The sequence below is a fragment of the Asterias rubens genome, chromosome 7 (assembly GCF_902459465.1).
Source record: "Asterias rubens chromosome 7, eAstRub1.3, whole genome shotgun sequence".
In the NCBI taxonomy this organism is placed as follows: domain Eukaryota; kingdom Metazoa; phylum Echinodermata; class Asteroidea; order Forcipulatida; family Asteriidae; genus Asterias; species Asterias rubens.
Genome location: NC_047068.1, coordinates 1,519,700 through 1,540,983, shown reverse-complemented (window position 1 = coordinate 1,540,983; position 21,284 = coordinate 1,519,700). Strand labels below are relative to the sequence as shown.

The 21,284-nt window shown below is 40.0% G+C and overlaps 1 protein-coding gene across 4 annotated transcripts in view; it reads left to right on the top strand.

The window, feature by feature from the left end:
• Window positions 1-20,553, top strand: part of LOC117292614 (AP-4 complex accessory subunit tepsin-like) — a 42,481-nt gene extending 21,928 nt beyond the window's left edge. The window contains exons 1-12 of one of the 4 annotated variants that reach the window (XM_033774728.1): window positions 3,515-3,607; window positions 4,785-4,857; window positions 6,213-6,304; window positions 7,460-7,553; window positions 9,434-9,501; window positions 11,052-11,205; window positions 12,495-12,794; window positions 14,218-14,335; window positions 15,443-15,559; window positions 16,242-16,320; window positions 17,605-17,742; window positions 18,391-20,552. In XM_033774728.1, the coding sequence (XP_033630619.1) occupies window positions 3,581-3,607; window positions 4,785-4,857; window positions 6,213-6,304; window positions 7,460-7,553; window positions 9,434-9,501; window positions 11,052-11,205; window positions 12,495-12,794; window positions 14,218-14,335; window positions 15,443-15,559; window positions 16,242-16,320; window positions 17,605-17,742; window positions 18,391-19,539 (2,409 nt within the window). In that variant the 5' untranslated portion in view covers window positions 3,515-3,580 and the 3' untranslated portion in view covers window positions 19,540-20,552. Of the gene's footprint in view, window positions 1-3,514; window positions 3,608-3,898; window positions 4,007-4,125; window positions 4,219-4,784; window positions 4,858-6,212; window positions 6,305-7,459; window positions 7,554-9,433; window positions 9,502-11,051; window positions 11,206-12,494; window positions 12,795-14,217; window positions 14,336-15,442; window positions 15,560-16,241; window positions 16,321-17,604; window positions 17,743-18,390 lie in introns of those variants that run through there. The other 3 variants (XM_033774730.1, XM_033774731.1, XM_033774729.1) reach the window with 3 other exon arrangements.
• Window positions 20,554-21,284: the final 731 nt, after the last annotated feature.

The window sequence follows — 21,284 nt, the reverse complement described above, 5'->3', positions numbered from 1 at the left end:
CTTGGGGTTTCTTTTGTAACAAAAGGTTGTCATACATCTATTAAATTTATTGGATGACTTGTTTCCCCCATCAAATTTTGACCTATAAATGTCATCTTTATCTTTATCTAAGTAATATGACAGTTGATATGATGCATTTGAAACAACATCGTTCGACCGACTTTCAATAAAGGATCTTTGGTAATTACTCAAAAAATAAGCGACAAAACCTTACTTGGTAAAGAGCTGTTGGTTTATAAAACATTGTTAGAAAATACCCCGTTTGAAGTAATGCAATTAGAAGGGGTAATTTTCACACAAAAAATCGAATCTGACAAAGGCTTTCGGCATGAAGCCCGTCTAAGGCATCTGAAAGTACCCAATAATATGAAACAATGGTATTTTTAAAAATAATACTTTTAATAAATTTGTATAGACGATGTGACCTATGTTAACATTCAAACCGCCCCTGTTGACAAAACACTGTATACGTCATGTTTCGCCGGGCAAAAAGACACGTAGTCATGGTAAGATTGCATACACTTTCTAGCTGGCTGCCAAAACACAAAGATTTTGCCCGACGACATGCGCAAATCATGTTGTGGTTTTCGAGTGACGTCAGAGGTCACATCGTCTATAGAAAACATACTTTAGCATAATAAAATATCTTCATATTATGTTCTTTTTTTAATAGAGAATATATATGTGTTAACGGATACTGGCCGCCATCGTAAGACAATAACCTGTGCATGATACCCTATTCTTTCAACGGCGCCTGTTCGTCGGGAACGCCCACTGAAAGCTCGGATTTGGTTCGGTTTTGAGCTTTGAATGCAGATCAATACTATGTCCTTCTATTGAATTCCCTGCGATGAAATTAAAGTGTCACTTTAGCTAGGTTCATGTGACTGTGTCCCTGTTCCGACAAAACCTGCCTAAAAATCGTTGCTGCTGGTACACAGAACGGACTGTTGTCTGTAGAAAAACTATTCTTGTGCGTCATAGGCTGTAACATTACTTTGTAATAGTTGTTTATAACTGCTGGAGTGAGGCATAAGCTCTAATAAGATGTAGTGGATAACAAACAATCAAAACAAACAAACAAACAAACACACAAACAAACAAACAAACAAACAAACAAACAAACAAACAAACAAACAAACAAACAAACAAACAAACAAACAAACAAACAAAACAGAGGACGAACTTTGTGTATGCAGGGACTCACTCTCATTTTTTTCTTTGCATTATGGACAAGTTTGTAGTTAGAGGGCGCTATGCCATATTTACGTTTCAAGGGGGAAAAAACTTTAACAGTTTCACACCAAGTTTACTACAGGCTGGACCGCACATGCGGGCATCATATCTGAAGTTGAACGGCTCAACTTTTGTAATTGCAGTAAAACAAAATGATTTAAAACTAGATAATCGGGGACTTGGTTAACCTGAAATCCACCGCACGGACTATTAAGTGAAATAAAAAACTTTGTTATTGTTATACCGGGCTTGTTTCATATTGCGACAAACAAAACAGCAACCGCAATCTTTTTGTGGGCATAGCTCTTTATGCTCAAAGTGCCGGATTGAAATTAAGTTGACATATTTTTCATACCAATCAATGTCCGTGTTCATTTTTCAATGAGCAGGAGTCCAAGCCTAAGTGGCAAGATAATAACAAAAGAAAAAACATCCTTGTCACACGAATTTGTGAGCTTTCAGATGCTTGATTTCGAGACCTCAAAATCTATTTCCGAGATTTACCTAGTTACTTCAGAGGGTGCCGTTTCTCACAATGTTTTATGCAGTTGTACTATCAACCTCTCTCCATTACTCGTTACCAAGTAAGGTTTTATGCTAATAATTATTACGAGTAATTACAAATAGTGTCCACTGCCTGTTATTCATTTCTCAAAAACTACAGCACCTCAGTAAGTAATATCTGCTATAAAGCTTTCTACAATCATTATCTTTAAACCTTGTAAGATTAATGTAAATCTGTGGACATTGTGTTTTGTGTCCTGCAAAAAGTACCCAGACCCTTCAATGTTCACTGGGAGCAGCAAATTACAAAACACTGTATACGTCATGTTTCGCCGGGCAAAAAGACGCGTAGTCTAAGATTGCATACACTTTCTAGCTGGCTGCCAAAACACAAAGATTTTGCCCGGCGATTGCGCAAATCATGTTGTGGTTTTCGAGTGACGTCAGAGGTCACATCGTCTATAGAAAACATACTTTAGCATAATAAAATATCTTTATATTATATTCTTTTTTTAATAGAGAATATATATGTGTTAACGGATACTGGCCGCCATCGTAAGACAATAACCTGGGCATGATACCCTATTCTTTCAACGGCACCTGTTCGTCGGGAACGCCCACTGAAAGCTCGGATTTGGTTCGGTTTTGAGCTTTGAATGCAGATCAATACTATGTCCTTCTATTGAATTCCCTGCGATGAAATTAAAGTGTCACTTTAGCTAGGTTCATGTGACTGTGTCACTGTTTCGACAAAACCTGCCTAAAAATCTTGTGCGTCATAGGCTGTAACATTACTTTGTAATAATTGTTTATAACTGCTGGAGTGAGACATTAGCTCTAATAAGATGTAGTGGATAACAAACAATCAAAACTAACAAACAACAAACAACAAACAAACAAACAAACAAACAAACAAACAAACAAACAAACAAACAAACAAACACACACACACACACACACACACACACAAACAAACAAACAAACAAACAAACAAACAAACAAACAAACAAACAAAACAGAGGACGAACTTTGTGTATGCAGGGACTCACTCTCATTTTTATCTTTGCATTATGGACAAGTTTGTAGTTAGAGGGCGCTATGCCATATTTACGGTTCAAGGGGGAAAAAACTTTAACAGTTTCACACCAAGTTTACTACAGGCTGGACCGCACATGCGGGCACCATATCTGAAGTTGAACGGCTCAACTTTTGTAATTGCAGTAAAACAAAATGATTTGAAACTAGATAATCGGGGACTTGGTTATATTAACCTGAAATCCACCGCACGGACTATTAAGTGAAATAAAAAGGTTAGAGGGCGCTATGCCATATTTACGTTTCAAGGGGGAAAAAACTTTAACAGTTTCACACCAAGTTTACTACAGGCTGGACCGCACATGCGGGCATCATATCTGAAGTTGAACGGCTCAAAGGCTTGACATCCATTAAATAGGTTCTATGTCTGTGATTAAAGCATTTACTGTGGAGCCAAACACATACTGGCAAATGCCAACTGTTTGTTGACTTTGCTTTTTGTTTTCGGGTTTTTGTTGGGTTTTTTTTTTATCTGTTATTTTTTAATGAAATGTTAAAGCAACGTTGATCATTCTTACACCCCCTCCCACAAAACAACCCAAAAAAAAAATACTTGAACGCAAAAAGTATCTAGCGCCCTCACTTGACGGCGACAACACTTGTACTATTGTATTAATCCCTGACGTCTAAAGTAACGAAATTCACGTCATGGCAGGAAGGTGCGCCAGCTAAACCACAGACCACAACAGTAGATGTGCTACTTACGGATTGTGTGTCAGAACACCAGCAGACAGATTTGAGAATAATGGAAAAAGTAACATTTGTCCAAAAGGTAACGGAAGGATGTTTCAAAGAAGTTTGTGAAGTTATTGAACACAATATTTAAACAATGGGCGTAGTTACAAAAACAATACTAAACATGCACTGCAAAAAATACAGCGAAAATATTGAGTGGTGGCGGCCGGCCCAGTTCTCGGACAGACATCCTTGTCATGCTTGTTTATGTTAATTGCTCTCTTTTAACATCGTACAAAACATATGGACACGCGTCTGGGAACACACTCTTCGTGGTTCCCAGACGCGTGTCCATATGTTTTGTACACAAAGCACGGATCGGATTTCGAGGACGAACGTGTGCAGATAATTCTCCACGTGTGCAGATAATATTTGTCCTGACCTGGGAAAAAATATGCCTACGGTCAGGGACAATCGGCATTTGTAGTGTAGTGTGGTAAACTGGAGTTGTTGGGGACTGAATTACAATTTTTGAGATTGCGGAGTGGATTTTCTGTCTCCCCCGGGAACAATGAGAGTTCAAAGGACACATAGAACCTAATTTTGCCGAGATAAAAAAAAAGAAGAAAAAAAAAGAAGAGATTTGCATTCCAAAATTCATTGAACCAGTATCGTTATTTTCGTGAGAGATGTATCCCTATATATGAGGTTACAGGAGACGAAAGTGGAACAAAACCAAAATAGTTCTAGGAGTACCTTTGAAGTACCGTGGTTTTAGGGAAAGAAGTACAACTTTCCATGAATTTGATTTCAAGACCTCTCAGAATTAGATTTCGAGGTCTCGAAATCAAGCATCTGAAAGCACACAACTTCATGGGACAAGGGTGTATTTTCTTTCATTGTTATCTCGCAAATCGACGACCAATTTAGTTGCGATAACGTAACCCTCCTGCCAACTACGACCAATTGAGCTCATATTTTCACAGGGTTTGTTATTTTATGCATATGGTGAGATACACCACATGAGAAGACTGGTCTTTAGCAATGGGAGACTTTCCAACGCTAGGTGGCAGCAGACATACCCGGTAAATTTCCATTGTTTACCAAGTTCTGAACATGCGCATACTTCTGAGAACAATGGATTTACCCGGTAAGTCTTCTGCCACCTATCGTCCCAGAAAGTCTCCTATTACCAAAGGTGTCCATGCCTTAAAGACTCCACCAAATACCTCAGTCCTGGTTCTTATGACAAAGTATGGATTGTTCAATTTCAGCTGCCGATGATTCTAAAGTCGACATCGGATGATGATACTCCTACCCCAGGCTACCTGTACCAAGAACTATCAGGTAAGATGTCACCACCGACCTTGTTATGGGAGCGAAGCCAGAGGCCTTTCTCCAAGTCTCAGCTTGGGCTCGGCTCGACTTGACTCCACGCGTTGCGTACGCAGCTCGGCCTCTAACCTGCATTTTGGAGCAGCGCGTATTGCACGAGCATCGGCACACAGAGCCTGAGCAGGAGTCCAAGCCTAAGTGGCAAGATAATAACAAAAGAAAAAACATCCTTGTCACACGAATTTGTGAGCTTTCAGATTCTTGATTTCGAGACCTCAAAATCTATTTCCGAGATTTACCTAGTTACTTCAGAGGGTGCCGTTTCTCACAATGTTTTATGCAGTTGTACTATCAACCTCTCTCCATTACTCGTTACCAAGTAAGGTTTTATGCTAATAATTATTATGAGTAATTACAAATAGTGTCCACTGCCTGTTATTCATTTCTCAAAAACTACAGCACCTCAGATAATCTGCTATAAAGCTTTCTACAATCATTATCTTCAAACCTTGTAAGTTTTATGTAAATCTGTGGACATTGTGTTTTGTGTCCTGCAAAAAGTACCCAGACCCTTCAATGTTCACTGGGAGCAGCAAATTAAAAACGCAGAGCTTCACTTTACCAAGACTGAGTGATAAGATCTGGGCCCAATTTCATTGAGCTGCTACGCACAAAAATTTGCTTAGCATGAAATTTCTTCCTTGATAAAAACAGGATTACCAACCAAATTTCCATTTATTGCCTATTGTTTGTTACTGGTATTCAGCTGTTGTTTTCTTATAATCTAAAAACTGTTTTCTTATAATCTAAAAATCACGTGGAAATCGTAGTTGGTAATCCTGTTTTTATCAAGGCAACAATTTCATGCTAAGCAAATTTGTGTGCTAAGCAGCTCTATGAAATTGAGCCCAGATAACTGTAATAGGAGCAAAGAGTCTCCATCAAAAGTCATTTACTGGGAACCAAAACGGGAAACTACCGATTTCTTACACCCCCCCCCCCCACCAAACTTCATAATAATAATAGTATTTGGTTTTTATATAGTGCTTTATAGACCATGCCTCAAAGCGCTTCCACATTATTACCCCTGATCAATGGGCCATTTCATTCCTGAAACCATCTCAGCTCCCTGGGGAATATACAGCATAGTGCTGCCAAATATGTAGCGCGCTAAGCTAAACCAAAGCTTCAGAAATCCTAATTATTTGCAAATAATTATGACTAGATTAAATTATGAATAGTACACTCTATTTTTGTATATTTTTTATTTGAAATGGGTTTGTGAATAATCTTTTTTAAATGTTTCCCAAGTTCAAGTTAATCTATCTGTAAATCATACAATCACATTTTCTGATATTTGATTCCAGATTTGACCTATGTATCCAGTGGCTATTGCAACTCTTTACTCGACGTCCTTGTGGATAGACTTGACAAGTCCTCCCACCATGTCAAGTTCAAGGTATTTTAACAGTGCTATGAACGAGGCCTGCGCAACTAGTGTCGTAGTATACAAATATTGACTGCTTCGAGTGCTATGGTTAAAACTATCATAGTTTAAACCATTGCACGAGTAAAAGCAGGCAATATTTGTTTTATCACCCCAAACATTTCTAAATAATGTACAGACTTTACAGACCTGAATGCTACAATCCAAGGACGACGCGAATACAGATTGCGAAAACTTTTACTGTGCTCTGCATGTAATCCGAAATGGTTACAGACACGCAACGGACGTCTGGGTACTGCACGCTGTGTGCTAGTCTTTCGGACTAGCGCACGGCAAACCGATGCACTATCACACGGCCGTCGTCTAGCAAAACTAAACCAATGAAAAGGCAGAATATTGGTAAGGGGTGTTATAATTGCGACTATTTATTGCTTAGTTGAGTTGAGTCTAACGTTTATAAACTACTCGGTTAATCACTCCGTCTCGACTATTACAAAAAATCTTGCGATTACTACCTGTTTGGCGAACCAACTGTGTAGCTCACGACTATTCACGGCAACATAATTGGGGAGGTAGTGCTTTCTGCTCTACCAGCTAGGTTTTGGATTGATGATAAACAAGCCTACATCCGTAAGGACCTTGGAGTAGGTGGTAACGACCTCTGGAAAAACATACTTGTAGCCTACACCTTGAAGTGGCCTTCCAGCCTTGTGTGTCTGGCGTCTTGCATAAAAATTAAAAATAATAATAATAATGATAATTTTCACAGATGTGTTATTTTTTGCATGTCTTGGGATACACCAAGTGAGAATACTGGTCTTTGACAATTACCAATAGTGTCCACTGTCTTTAATGTACCTTCTATACCGTTCTTCTCCTACCGTAAGTTTGTACGTACTTTGTCGTTGTCATTTTCTCCAATAGTTTGTTTGTCTGTCTGTTTATTTTGTCTTTGTACAGTCCTTAGTACATGTATGTACCTTTGTTTATGTATTTTGTTTTGTTAAGGCAAGCCGCCAAAAGCTACTTGCTTATTTTTGGCCTTGCCTCCTCGCCCTGTCCCTCTAGTTTATTCTTATTCTGTCTTTTATATTATGCATTACAGTGTAGTTCTGTAATTTGTGGAAACTGAATCAATGTAATTTTTTCTATTGAACGACTTTGTAGGTGTTGCGAGTCATGAAGCATGTGGTTGAGAATGGGAGTGAGGAGTTTCGTGCCGGCCTTTTACGACGCTCTGCTGGAATCCAACACGCTACCAGTAAGTCTTTACTCGCCAAAACTAACTAATGGTGTCATTGCAACTAGGACATATCTCCCAATTATTAGTGTTTGCGTGAGATGCTAGGTTTATAAAGTTTTAGAAAGGTTGTATCTCGCTTAAAGGCTGTGGACACAATTGGTAATTACTCAAGATAATTGTTAGCATAAATTAAAAACTTACCTGGTAACAAGCAATGGAGAGTTGTTGATGGCAAAAAACATTGTGATAAACGGCTCCCTCTGAAGTAATGTAGTTTTCAAGAAAGAAGTAATTTTTCACGAATTTAATTTCGAGATCTCAGAATTAGATTTTGAGGTCCCGAAATCAAGCATCTGAAAGCACACAACTTTGTGTGGCAAGGGTGTTTTTTCTTCCATTTTATCTTGCAACTTTGACTACCAATTGAGTTCAAATTTTCACAGGTTTGTTATTTTGTGCATATGTTTAGATACACCAAGTGAGAAGACTGGTCTTTGACAATTACCAAAGGTGTCCAGTGTCTTTAAAACAACCTGGATGAACACACAAAGACAATGGGCGCCGAGATACATGTAACAACATTACTGATGAATCAAGTCACAACCTTGTAACACCGACTTGTCAAATTGTTCACATTGCTTAGTCACTGTTGTCACCGCGGTCTGTTTGTTCGTTTGTTTGTTTGTTCACATGATCTTCCCATCAAGGGAACTCGAGAAACTCCCACAAGTGGATATAAGCACCAAGCTTGCAACAGCCAATCTCTCTCTTACAAACATTGGTTAAAAGCTATGATTATGAATTGCATAAATCAAGAAATTGTGATCTAGTAACTATATGACAATACTTATTCTAGTCATTGTGAAATCAGTTAGTTTGGGGATATGAACCCACAACCTTGTAATTGCAAGTCCTGCAGTCTAACCACCCGACCATGGTGGACTGCAGCCTTCGATTTCACAAAACTCTTCCTAACTTAAGACTAATCTTAGGACTTAGGACGAGTCCCAACCCTGCACTGTAGCATGCAGACCTTAAGATTAATCCTAAGTTAGGACGAGTTACTCGTCCTAACTCGAGATAAGACGAGTCCTAACTCTTTGTGAAATCGACGGCAGGACTTGTATTACAACTAGATTAGTTAGTTCGGATCACCAAAGCTAACCGCTGATTTCACAATGACTCGTACAAGTATTGTCGTCCAGTAACTGATTCCCAATTTTTTTTTTTTTGCACTTCATATCATAGACGTTGACGCTTATCAAAAACAGCAGCACTCATGTTTGGAACTGTGCAAGCTGTGTATAATTAATGCGGCAAGATTTTGAGCACATACACTGTATTTCTCGGTTCTTGAAGTTTTTTCCCTTCATCACCTCTGCATAATTAAGAATCTAGATGATTTCGAGACCTAAAACTTCGTAAATGGTTTGGGATCTGGATAAATATTCTCAATGCTCTAATTAGAGCCAAACCAGAAGAGAAGATGATGAAGAAATTTCAGTGTTTGATGTGGCAGGAAATCCCCAGAGAATTATTCCAGGGAAAACCCACGCAGTCAAGTAGGGACTGAAAACCCAATCCACTTAGTGCCCCTGTTGGGATTCGAACTGGGGTCCTGCCAGAGGCAAGACACCACTACACCAACCTGTTAGCAGTTAGAAACCACCCAAAAAGTTGGATGAGTTTTCCTATCGATTTTTTTCATAAGTAGATTTGAAACTTTGCATGGTGGAAATATGATATGGAAAGTTTGCGGTAACGCCGTGTAATGACTATCTCTAAATGAGTTGGGGGGGGGGGGTTCTGAAAAGAACCGTTGTTTTTAACTCAACGTTTCGATCAGTATGTTTTTGGCAGTTTGCGATGTTGCTTATGTTTGCATATTCTTCTTTCAGAATTCAGCGGACCACCAGATCCCCTCCATGGCAACGCTCCATACATTGCAGTCCGATCTGCTGCCAAGGTAGATGTTGTTAAAAGAGATGTTTCGCATGTCTACGGATACATGTACAGATAATAATAATATAATAACAATAACCAGTTTTTATATAGCACTTTCCACACCTGGAGGGCGTCTCAAAGCGCTTCCAACATTATTACCCTTGGTCACTGGGCCTTAATTCATTCCTTAAACCATCTCAGCTCCCTGGTGGGGAGTATGCAGTCTGTGCAACATTAATATGCGCTACTCGACTAAATCAATCACAAGAACCATCTCTGCCCTCACATGTACCCATTTACCCCTGGGTGGAGAGAAGCAATTATAGTTAAGTGTCTTGATCAGGGACAGAAGTGTCACGACCGGGATTCGAACCCACACTCTGCTGAACAGAAGCACCAGAGCTTGAGTTCGGTGCGCTTATCTGCTCGGCCGCGACGCCCAATGATACCCATGCGTCGACACTTTGTGTGTTCTTATGACGCGTATCCGCAACTACATGTATCTTATTTTGCGCACACTTTAGCAACGGATACAGGACATGCAGGTGCTCATACTTGTCGTAGAATAACAGATACTTTTGCAGACTTTTAGTTGTCTTTTTGTCCTAGATTAAAAGCATTTCCCACGGAATTACTTTCACTGGTCGACATAGGTAGAAAGTTGTTAGTCATTTGCATGCAAAACGATGATAAAATGCAGAGTCTGCGGGGTCTGTATCGGGGTCATGCTTCTCGTATTGAACACTCATGATGAGTGCAAGCTCCCTCAAGTGACACGTACATATTAATTTGCGAAACAAAATCCATACCTTTATCTGTATCTGTATCTGTATCCGCACGCTTGCGAAACCTCTGTAATGTGCTGTATTTTTTACTGTGTGTGGGCGTGCTCAAAGATATGTGTATAACTTCCATGGTATATTCACTCATACCCAAGACAGTTATGAAAGACAGAAGCACACTACCACCACAGACATCATATCCATCACGGGCAATCAGACCTCTATCATCCACCTTTAACGGCACTGGACACTATTGGTAATTGTCGAAGACCAGTATTCTCAATGTGTTTTAAGCACTGAATACTTAGTACTGTGCCCGTGTAAGGGTAAAAAAAAAAAAATGATAGAATTTATTGATAGAATTGCAAAGGATGTGCTTCAAAACCCACCCGAGTAACATGCCTGTGATATTTTTTACAGAGCTTGGGAAAGTACTGAGTATACAGTGCGAACACACATCGGTGTATGGGTATAAACCAAAATTAATATTCAATCACCATTGACCTGCTGCCAAAACATAGGATTCGAACTGCCTCTAGCTGCCGGGCAATCTCGGTAGTCTTGTTGGTAAGACACTGCTCTAGAATTGCAAGGGGCATGGGTTCGAATCCCACTCGAGTAATATGCCTGTGATATTTTTTACAGAGCTTGGGTATGTACTGAGTATACAGTGTGAACACACATCGGTGTACACGGGTTAACCAAAGTTATAAATCTTCATCCCCGATGCAAATTTCCATCTATCTATCTATTTATTTTCAATGTTTGTGTTGGTTTCTCGTCCCTTCAGCAACTCTCAGAAGTTCTGTTTGATACCGAGCAGTGCAGAAGCCAGGAAGCGTCAAGCCCAAGGAAGATGGCGCCGTCCAGCGGGATCGGTTCTAGTAGGAGTGGGATCACTATGCAAGGGTTTGGCAACACTGTGGCTCCAGTTCACAAACAGAGTAAGTCTGGCCAGAAGTTTAGGGTGGCATGGTTGGCTTGTGCGTAAAGTGCTCGCCTCTCACCAAGGTGACCCCAGTTCGATTCCCGGCCGGGGCAATATGTGAGTTGAGTTGTGCAGTGGTTCTCTGCTGTGCCACGAGGGTTTTCCAGACCATCTGGTTTTCCTCTGTGGGAAAAATCAAACACTTTTGATCTTTGGCTGTGCTCCGTGGTCAAAATGGGTTGATGTGGCTGGCAGCCAAAAGCACCCTTGCATGCCTGCTTCCCGAACACGTTGTATCCGCGTCCTTCGCAATTCAGCTCTTAGCTGCGAGTAAGGATGATAAGCCCCCCAAATTATTATTATTAATCATGTGGCGTGTCATGGCTGAGCGGTTTAGAGCACCGGATTCAAGCTCTGGTGTTTGATCAGCAGAGTGTTGGTTTGAATCCCGGTCGAGGCACTTGCTGCGTAAAATTGGGGAGGTAGTGCTTTCTGCTCTACCGGCCAGGCTTCGGATTGATGATACCCAAACTTACATCCGTATGGACTGTAAAAGGGGGTAACCCTTTTTCGGCCCTAGGAGTGGTTGGCAACGGCCTTTGGAAAAAAATACTTGTAGCCCACACCTTGAAGGTCTTCAGGTCTTGTGTGTCTCGCAACTTTTTTTAAATCAAATATGACGGTGGCTTGATTTCATAACAAAATTAAAACTACTAATAAAGACTTGTAATGAGCACATATCCACCCTGCTAGGTGTTCAAGGCGTGGTTAAAACAAAAACAAAAAGAAAGAAACAGACACAACAAAATTAGTCCTTAAAAACCTGTGTCATAAGATAAGTTTTGAGAAGAGATTCAAATTTGTGGTACAAAGACAAGATCTAAGACTAAGTGGTAGAGATTTCCATATGTGTGGCCAAAACTCAAGGTACTGTGTCGAGCCATATTGTTTTCATCTGGATCTGGATAATACAGTACAATCACCTGAAAAAGGCTATCACTAACAGGAGCATGAGATGTAATAGAACGTATTGAATATGACGTCACTGTTCAAATATCTGCCCTTCAAGATGGTGTCAGTGCGTGTGTGCGTGCATGTGCCGTAGAAATCAAACCGGGAACGCTGCGTGCTGTGTGTTTCATTGATGTACGCGTTTAGATGCGCATACGGTTTGACCTACAAGATGGAGACTTTTATAGCAACAAAGGGGTTATTCAATACGGTCTATATTGCCTTTAATTTTAGGTGGCCCCCCCTTGATAATTTTGCAATGTGATGTGTGATTTGGCACTTCTAACTCCACAGAATCATTCACGGAAACCGTCAAAGGTGGCTTCCAACAACTCGCAGAAAGTTTCCGAGAGTCCACAACACCTCCGGCTTTCCTCAGGGTAGAGAGCGATTACAAACCCCTGGGAGGTTCAGACTCAGACTCGAGTACATCGGCTGTGTTCTCACTCTCTTCTGGGCGGAGACAACCTCAAACGGCGTCAGAGTCTTGCGACAGACAGGGGGAGTATAAACCTGTTGTTGTTGACGATGGGGAAGCTTCAAGTGTGAAGCGTCATCAGCCGGGAAGTAAAGATCTTGCTCGGGTTACGGCAGGTGAGAACTACAGTTTAAAAAAAAAAATTGAAGGTTAACATTTTTATCAAAGTATTTTTATTTTATTTTTTCCTGAGAGATCTGCTTTTTCTTTTGTTTTTTAAACTTTTGTGGCAAACAACTCACAGTATTTAAAGGCAGTGGACACTATTGGTAATTACTCAAAATAATTATTATCATAAACAGTACCCTCCTTGACTACGAGTAATGGGGAGAGGTTGATAGTATAAAACATTGTGAGAAACAGCTCCCTCTGAAGTGACGTAGTTTTCGAGAAAAAAGTAATTTTCCACGAAAACACAACTTCATGTGACAAGGGTGTTTTTTCTTTCATAGTTATCTCGCCACTTCGATGACCAATTGAGCTCAAATTGTCACAGGTTTGTTACTTTGTGCATATGTTGAGATACACCAAGTGAGAAGACTGGTCTTTGAAAATGACCAATAGTGTCCAGTGTCTTTAGTACACAGTAAAATTCACTTAAAGTGAAGGTATAGTTTTGAGAATCATTTCACTTTTAACAGTTTTGTTGTTGTGGGAAAATATATCAGTTTTTATCCCCGAAATTTGAACCAGATTTTCAGTGGAAATCTCACACAAAAAACTGCCACCTTTTGAAATGAGATTTTCACAGGTTGGTTTTATTGATCACAATATGTGGGATTCAACAAATCGAACATCTCCACCCTGAGAGTAAATATAAAAATAAATAGTAGACCTGCAGTGTATCTTTCTCTAATTGTTTATTTTATTGTTTCTTTAATGCGCTTAGAGGCTTTTGCATTAGGCACTTTACAAATGTCTTATTATTATTATTATTATGTGTAAAATCTCTTTTGAGGGGGTGTTTGGCTTTAAAAAGAGCCGGTTTGGTCTTGATGATTCGAACAGTATATTCTGTCGTCTTCAGGAGAATGCTGGACTACTGGGCCCAATTTCATAGAGCTGCTTAAGCATAAAATTCTGCTTAAGCAAAATAATCCATGCTTAGTAAAATCAGAATACCGGCCAAGACTCCACTCACTTGTTATGCTAAGTAAACAATAGCCCATTACCAGTCACAAGCAATGTATATGGCATGACACTTTGGCCAGTAACATGTGTAAAATAAGCGAGCTATTTTCGTGCTTAACCAAATTTTTTGCTTAAGCAGCTCTATGAAATTGGCCCCTGGTGGTGGTTGAGCTTATGTATGGCTGGAGGGATGCACATTTGGGCTGTTCTTGTCCGGTGAAGCATGTGAGTTGGTTGCTGGCTGGATGTGTGTGCGTTGGAGTGTGTCAGTGTTGTGGCGTGCTGCTCCTGGAAGTGTGGGCTTGAGAATTGGTGACCAGATGTCATTGATGAAGAATCTGATGTCTTGTGGAACTGTGTTGTGACCCGCGTTCTCTCAACATTTTGATTGTATCTCTGTACATGTAGGCCGGCATAAGCAAGGTAGACCAGCTGGAGGCTGGGAAGACTGTTCCAGAGGGCGTGGCAGCAATGCATCAAACAGCGATGGACAACATAGTGGAGACAGTACAGAATTATCTGAAAGGTCAATATTTGAGAAATGGAATTGTGTTAAAATTTTAAAGGAACATTACAGAAGTGGTTTTTGCTAACAAAACAGTTGCTGGCAGTGTAAGCACTTTATGTAATACATAAACTAACAAACCAGGGGTCGATTTCACAAAGAGTTAGGACTAGTCCTAACTTAGGACTAGTCCTAGGAGATATACAAATTGCATGGATAGTTAGGACGAGTAACTGGTCCTAACTCGAGATAAGACTAGTCCTAATTCTTTGTGAAATCCACCCCTGTAGAAGTTTGAGATCGATCGGCCATCTGGGTCACGAGAGAATAGTGAAAAACCGATTACAAATTTTGCATTGCATCGATGCCGAAATAAAAATTAATAAAATGCTCACTGAGCGATAAACTCCAAAAGCGAAGTTAGACTCTCATCATCATTTAGACCATGTAAGTTTTATGTAAATCTGTGATCTTCACGATTTCTGTTTCTTACCAATTCTGTTACGTTCCTTTAAGACGAGGGTGTTAATAATAATAGTAATCAGTGGCGCTCAAGGCGCTTTAACATTAACTATTCCTGCAAGGTATGTGGGGCTACGTTTGAATTATGAGATCTACTCCTTTTACACTGCACCAAGTAATGGTTTACAAGGTGCTGTGGCGCAGTAAGCTGCCAATCAAACCAGGATCACCGGGGGGAACCCATAGAGTTATATATAAGAACTAGAGGGCGCACTGGCCTATATACGCGCCCCGGCATGCAGGCAGGCCGCCATTTTTTGTTGTCAAAAGTTGTCAAAACAGCCATCTCACAGCGTGTGTTTGTGCGGCCATTTTGTAAGTTGAACAAAAAGCATCGCATGAGCGTGCAATAAAAACAAATCAAATGTGTGTTTCATATTCAACGCGTGTAGAATGGCGCGCTTGTCATCTTGCGGTCCCGTCGCGTTTGTGCAAGCAGCATCACCAGTGCGCCCTCTAGTTCTTATATATAACTCTATGGGGGAACCCCCATCTCTCTTTGTTTAGAGCACTGTGTTATGGTTCATGGTTTATTTATTTTGAAAATGTCATCGCAGCATAGTCCTGAGTGCTTAGTTGAGGTTGTCAAATCTAACACTTTTTCAGACTGGAGTCTGTGTCAGTGGAAGACCTCTCCATGGAGACCAAGCTAGTGGAGGAGTTTGTGAGCACCAGCAATGGCAAACTACCATCTAGAGATGCACTGTCGCAGTTTGTCAAACAGTAAGTAGACCCTTATAGCTTTAAAGGCACTGGACACCTTTGGTAATTGTCAAAGACCAGTCTTCTCACTTGGTGTATCTCAACATATGCATAAAATAACAAACCTGTGAAAAATGTGAGCTCAATTGGTTGTCGAAGTTGAGAGATAATAATGAAAGAAAAAACACCCTTGTCACACGTACATGTAGTTGCGTGCTTTCAGATGCTTGATTTCGAGACCGAAAAAAATCTAATTCTGGGGTCTCAAAATCAAATTCGTGGAAAATACTTCTTTCTCGAAAACTACGTTACTTCAGAGGGAGCCGTTTCTCACAATTTTTTATACCATCAACAGCTCCCCATTACTCATTACCAAGTAAGGTTTGATGCTGATAATTATTTTGAGTAATTACCAATAGTGTCCACTGCCTTTAACTTCCTTCACATCTTCCATAATCCCGCCCCCAGTCTTTGCCTGATTAAAGTACGATGGATGAACATGCATGATAATATTTTATCATCTACATTTTTTATATTCATACTTTTATTTTCTATAATTTTAAATACATAAATGCTATTTGTTAGCACTTACTTGCTTCCATTTGAATAAAAATGAGAAAATACTACAAAATGCAAGTTAGTAATGGTAATTGAAAAAAGCTTCAACATTCACAACAGATTTTTCCTGTATCGTTTATTATAGCTGCTGTACTCTCAATTGTGAGAAGATTACTGAGTTACTTCATGTGGAGCTGCAGTCAACATCAGATTCAATCCACATGGTAAATTCATTCTCTCTGATTGCTCATTTTTTTTCTAATCAATTTAATTATTATAGCCCTTCGCTCTTCTTCACTTTCATCAGCTACCCGACGCCTTCGCTCTTCTTCAATTGCTCATTTCCAGCTTTCACCGAGACCCCGCGCCTTGACACGCTACGGCGATCGCGCCTTTTCAGTCATAGCTCCATCACTTTGGAACAAGCTACCCACCCACATTTAAGCGGCACCTTCATTGGTCACTTTTAAATCTCTACTTTAAACCCATCTGTTTTGTCAATCTGGTTATAGTGCTTAGAAATGTCCAAATTAAGCGCTCTATAAATGTTGTAATTATTATTATTATTATTATTATTATTATTATTATTATTATTATTATTATTATTATTGTATATAACAAGAAAACACAGAGTCAATGAATCAGCATGTGCGTGTTGTAGTCGAATGGTTAAGAGCATCAAACCCAAGCTCTGGTGTTTCTGATCAGCAGAGTATAGGTTTGAGTCCGGTTTCAAGTTCTCAGATATCCGGTGTGCTCAAAGTTTCGGGTGACGTCACCGAGCATTTTGACACGCTGTAGTCACGACCTCAGATGTCCCGCAAGCCAAGTTTTCCGGATGACGTAGACGGCCATTTCAGCATTCTGTCGTTGCGGGCGTTGGTCTCCCGTGCTCTACTGCCGCCGCAAAACAATCTCCGAGACCTTTTTTTGTTATTGTACGAGTGCTTTTTCGCCTGGCAAGGCACAATCCTTCTGGCTTTCAGAAGAACATTTTTTGTAATTCCCGCTTCCCAAATGTGTGATTATGTGATTGCTTTTTCACAATACTGTCGTAGACGCTTCACTCGTTCATAACACGATTTACTTGTGGACGCGGCCATGACAGCTATGAGCTTGAGCAAAACAGTCGTCTCAGCCCGGCACAAAAATCTACCACTTTCACTTGCTGTGCGCAGGTATAAAATGGCGTAATACTGCCCTATTTGGTAATCCAAAGCTCTTACCACACCGCCTGAGACCACGACACAGTTCATGGCACTTGTGACCTTGAGCAAGAAGCTTTGCTATAATTGCTTTGTCCCTCAGGTGGAACTCCAAAACGGGAAATTAGTTTGATTTGTTTCTTATTTAATATGACATTTCAGACAGAAATTTTTCAAGGGATGTTTTCTGCTATCATCATCATTGGACCGTGTAAGTTTGATGTAAATCAGTGTTCTTAGACAAGTTTTTTTTCTTACCAATATTAATGTTCCTCTAATCTTTTGTTAATTTACATTTTCTAGAGATGCTTGTGTGCTTTGGAAGCCCTTATGAGAGACGATATAGTATCGTCCGACTATCTGTATGGAATCTTACCACACACGCTAACAACCCTTCAAGAGCAGTCCACAGACAAACTCATCCAATCCAAGGCATCCAAGGTATAACCTTAAGCTACTGTTCTATGAAATAACTTGCCTGAATACCTAAGAAACACAGGAACATACGAAAAAGTATTTTGAAAAGACATCTGTTTAGCATTTTGCAAAAAACTCATTTAATAATGGACCCAGTGCGCATACATGTGTAGAGACATTCTATTACTACTTTGTGTTATGCGCTCTATAAAAATATTTACTTATTTTTATTATCATAACCTCTCCTTTGTCTTGTCTCTCTTTGACCTACCAACACCACCTACCACAAAACCCCTCTCACACTTAAGGTTTCTCTTCCTGAAATGACAACCAAAGTAATATAATAAATGGAAATTTGCATCGGGGATAAAGAATATCAATTTTGGTTTTACCGATATACACCGATGTGTGTTAGCACTGTATCGTATTTCCACCATGCAAAGTTTCAAATCCTACTTAAGCACTGTATACTCGGTACTTTCCCAAGCTCTGTGAATAAAAATCACAGGCATATTACTTGGGTGAGATTCGAAAACCACAAACCATTGCAATTCTAGAGCAGTGTCTTACCAACTAGACCATGGAGATTGCCTGGTAGCTAGAGGCAGTTTGAAGTAATATAAATTTTAATTTTGCTTCAAAGTTTCGTAACCACTGTTTGTTTTATGGCAGATTTTAAGGCAACTAGAAAGGACGTGTGAAGAAGCTACCGTTGCAAAATCCTCCACTCGGCATCACAACTACCTGTCAAGTCCGTTGACAAATAATTCCAGCATTGATTTACAGCAATCAGAAACCTGTGGTGATGATTACCAAAGTGTAAACTTGGACAGTCTGGTTCCCTTCTCGCGTCAAGATGAAACAAATGGAGAGGATCACACAGTCAGTGTTTCCAACAGTCCCTCACAGAAATCTAAATCTCTTTTCTCTGGTATGGACATAGGGGCAAAGTCTCTACAGAGAACTTCTGAACCGACTTTGATGCCCAGTGACGTGGCTGGACAGATATCTCATGCAAGTAACGTTGACACTAATGTAAGGCTAAATGCTGGACCACCGCAACTTCTTGATGATTTATTGGACCTTTCAATCACAAACGAGCCAACTCTAACTCTAAACACAGAGGAGTGTCAGAGGCTGGGGACGCATCTACCGCCCTCTGGGAATGATTTATTGGACCTCTCAATCACAAACGAGCCAACTCTAACACCAAACACAGAGGAGTGTCAGAGGCTGGGGACGCATCTACAGCCCTCTGAGAAAACGCATCAGTCACTTCAATTAACCGCTACAGCTCAAGATTGTTTACTGAGTGGACTTCAAGTCGAATCTTGTGCCACTGAGGTTTCAAATAATAGCAATACAATAATCACAGGAACCAGACAAGCACATTCTGAAAGCAATAAAAAAGTTGTCAACACAAAATCTCAGACTGTTTCACGTCGGCCAGACTCGATCATGTCCCGGCAAGCTAATCTTGACGACCTCCTGGCTGCGACAGGCATCACTGTTGCCTCTGGAAATATCGGGAAACCCCACCATGTATCGAAGAAGGAACCGTCACCAATACAAGGAACTTCCACCAACCCAGTAGTATCCGGTAAACCTACCGTGAATGCAGAGCAGATTTCAAGACTTTACCCTCAGCTAGCAGGGGTTACCCTAAGCGGATCAAGTGCGGTTCCGCTGAAGCTTGGCGAGAGACCCCTGGAAGGGAACTTTTCCTTCATGATTACCAAGGATGAGGGTGGGAAAGAAAAGTCTCAAAGAAAAGGAAGTTTTGATTTCGTGAAAGATGCAATGATAACCAGCAAGAAGTAAGGGTTAAAGGTAGGGGCATAGTCATACTGATTTATAGGCAAAATTATAAAGAATGTGTCTTTATTTGTTCAGAAAATAGCAAAATACTGTTCGGTATTTTTCACAAGAATGTTGAATTCATCCATGTTTGGCGAGTGGCAACTGCATCTCTGGCAACAGTATTCGCAAATGGCAACAACCCTCAGATATCTGAGAAAATATTTCATGCATGTGTCGTTTCTCACACTCGAGTATTTGGTTGAAAACATTTCCTAACTGTGTTACTCTTAAGTGAATCCTTTCTGAAACTAGTTTGTACTATCAACAACTGCATCGCTACTCACCGATTAAGTTTTTAAGGTAATAAGGTTTTTTTGAGTTGTTACAAATTTATGACCCCTATCTCTTAATATTACTAATAAATTGTGGACATTTTGTTTTGCTGCTGTTTCTTGGAGAAGTTTCTGTAATATTTGTTTACAACAAACCTTTGTTGTGTTGTGGAACTGAACGACTGTGTACAAATGCAAAGTCAGTAAACAATTAAAGTCGAGGGACACATTAAGATTTCTTGTCTCATGCAAATCATCAAGTGTTTTTGTAGCTCATTGATTTGTTTGCGTTTTGCAGGCTGTCCAATACGTCTTGTTCCATTCAGCAGGTCACATGAACTGGTTATATATTTTTTTAATTTTTACACAAACTTTAAAAATAGATCTTTTGCGTACAATTCACCAGCTCAAACAGTGCCTTCACTGGAGGCGAACTGAAAACGAAACACAGATTTTCAAAGTCGGAAAGAATCTCATCCCTTAGGATGACAAATCATTGGCAGAGAGTTGTGCGTGGCTGATGCATGTTTCCATTGTCCATCCCTGCATTGTCGGCCAGAGCAAGGGGCCTCTGTTTCCCTCTAATAAACTAATACCCAAAAAATAAATCCAATTTATCTAACATCCGGTTCAGACAGGCGATCTAGAGTCGCGCCGAACCAAATAGATTAGGAGTGACCAACCGACTACAAGAGTCGATCTTTCGACTTCTAGCGCGTCCAGTCGCTCCTAACTGTTCCAGACGTCAAACTTTTCATGTAATTAATTCAGAATTTGGTTCGGCACGACTCTGGAGCGCCTGTCTGAACCGGGTGTAAGAGAACAAATGAAAGGTGAAAGGTAAACCGTACAATTCTTCAATTCCACGTAAAATAATTTATTACAATTCTGATGACTTGTCTATTTTAATGTTGTTAGAATCTTCAATAGCTTGGTGATTGATTAGTACCATAGCTCAATTGAAAGCTTGTACACCAAGTTTATGCGACTTTAAAGGTACATGTATTGAAAGTGCATTCAAGTTCATTATTTCATACCTACAATTTGAAAGAATTGTTTGTTTCCACTGTGTTGCCATGCACTGTTAATCACACAAATAAACCAAATGCAAGGATGGACTTAAGTTTTCTGTAACCTTCATCAAATTAATTCAACGCTATATCGATTGAAAACCAAATAACTTGGGAATGGGGAGGTCGTATAAGTGGCTGAACTCAAAGTAAAGTCTAGCTGCTTGTACTTCAAATGGATGAAAACGTAAAGATAAGTTTGTCTCAAAGGATTCCAAGTGTGGAATGCAGTCATCTTGTTAAATTTGTTCCACTTTTTGGTACAAGAGAAAACCACTTCAAAGATGTTACCTATTTCCAAAACTTCTCTACAAGAATTTGCTGTAAACTTGTGAAAATGAAATCTATCTTTTCAGACACAGTT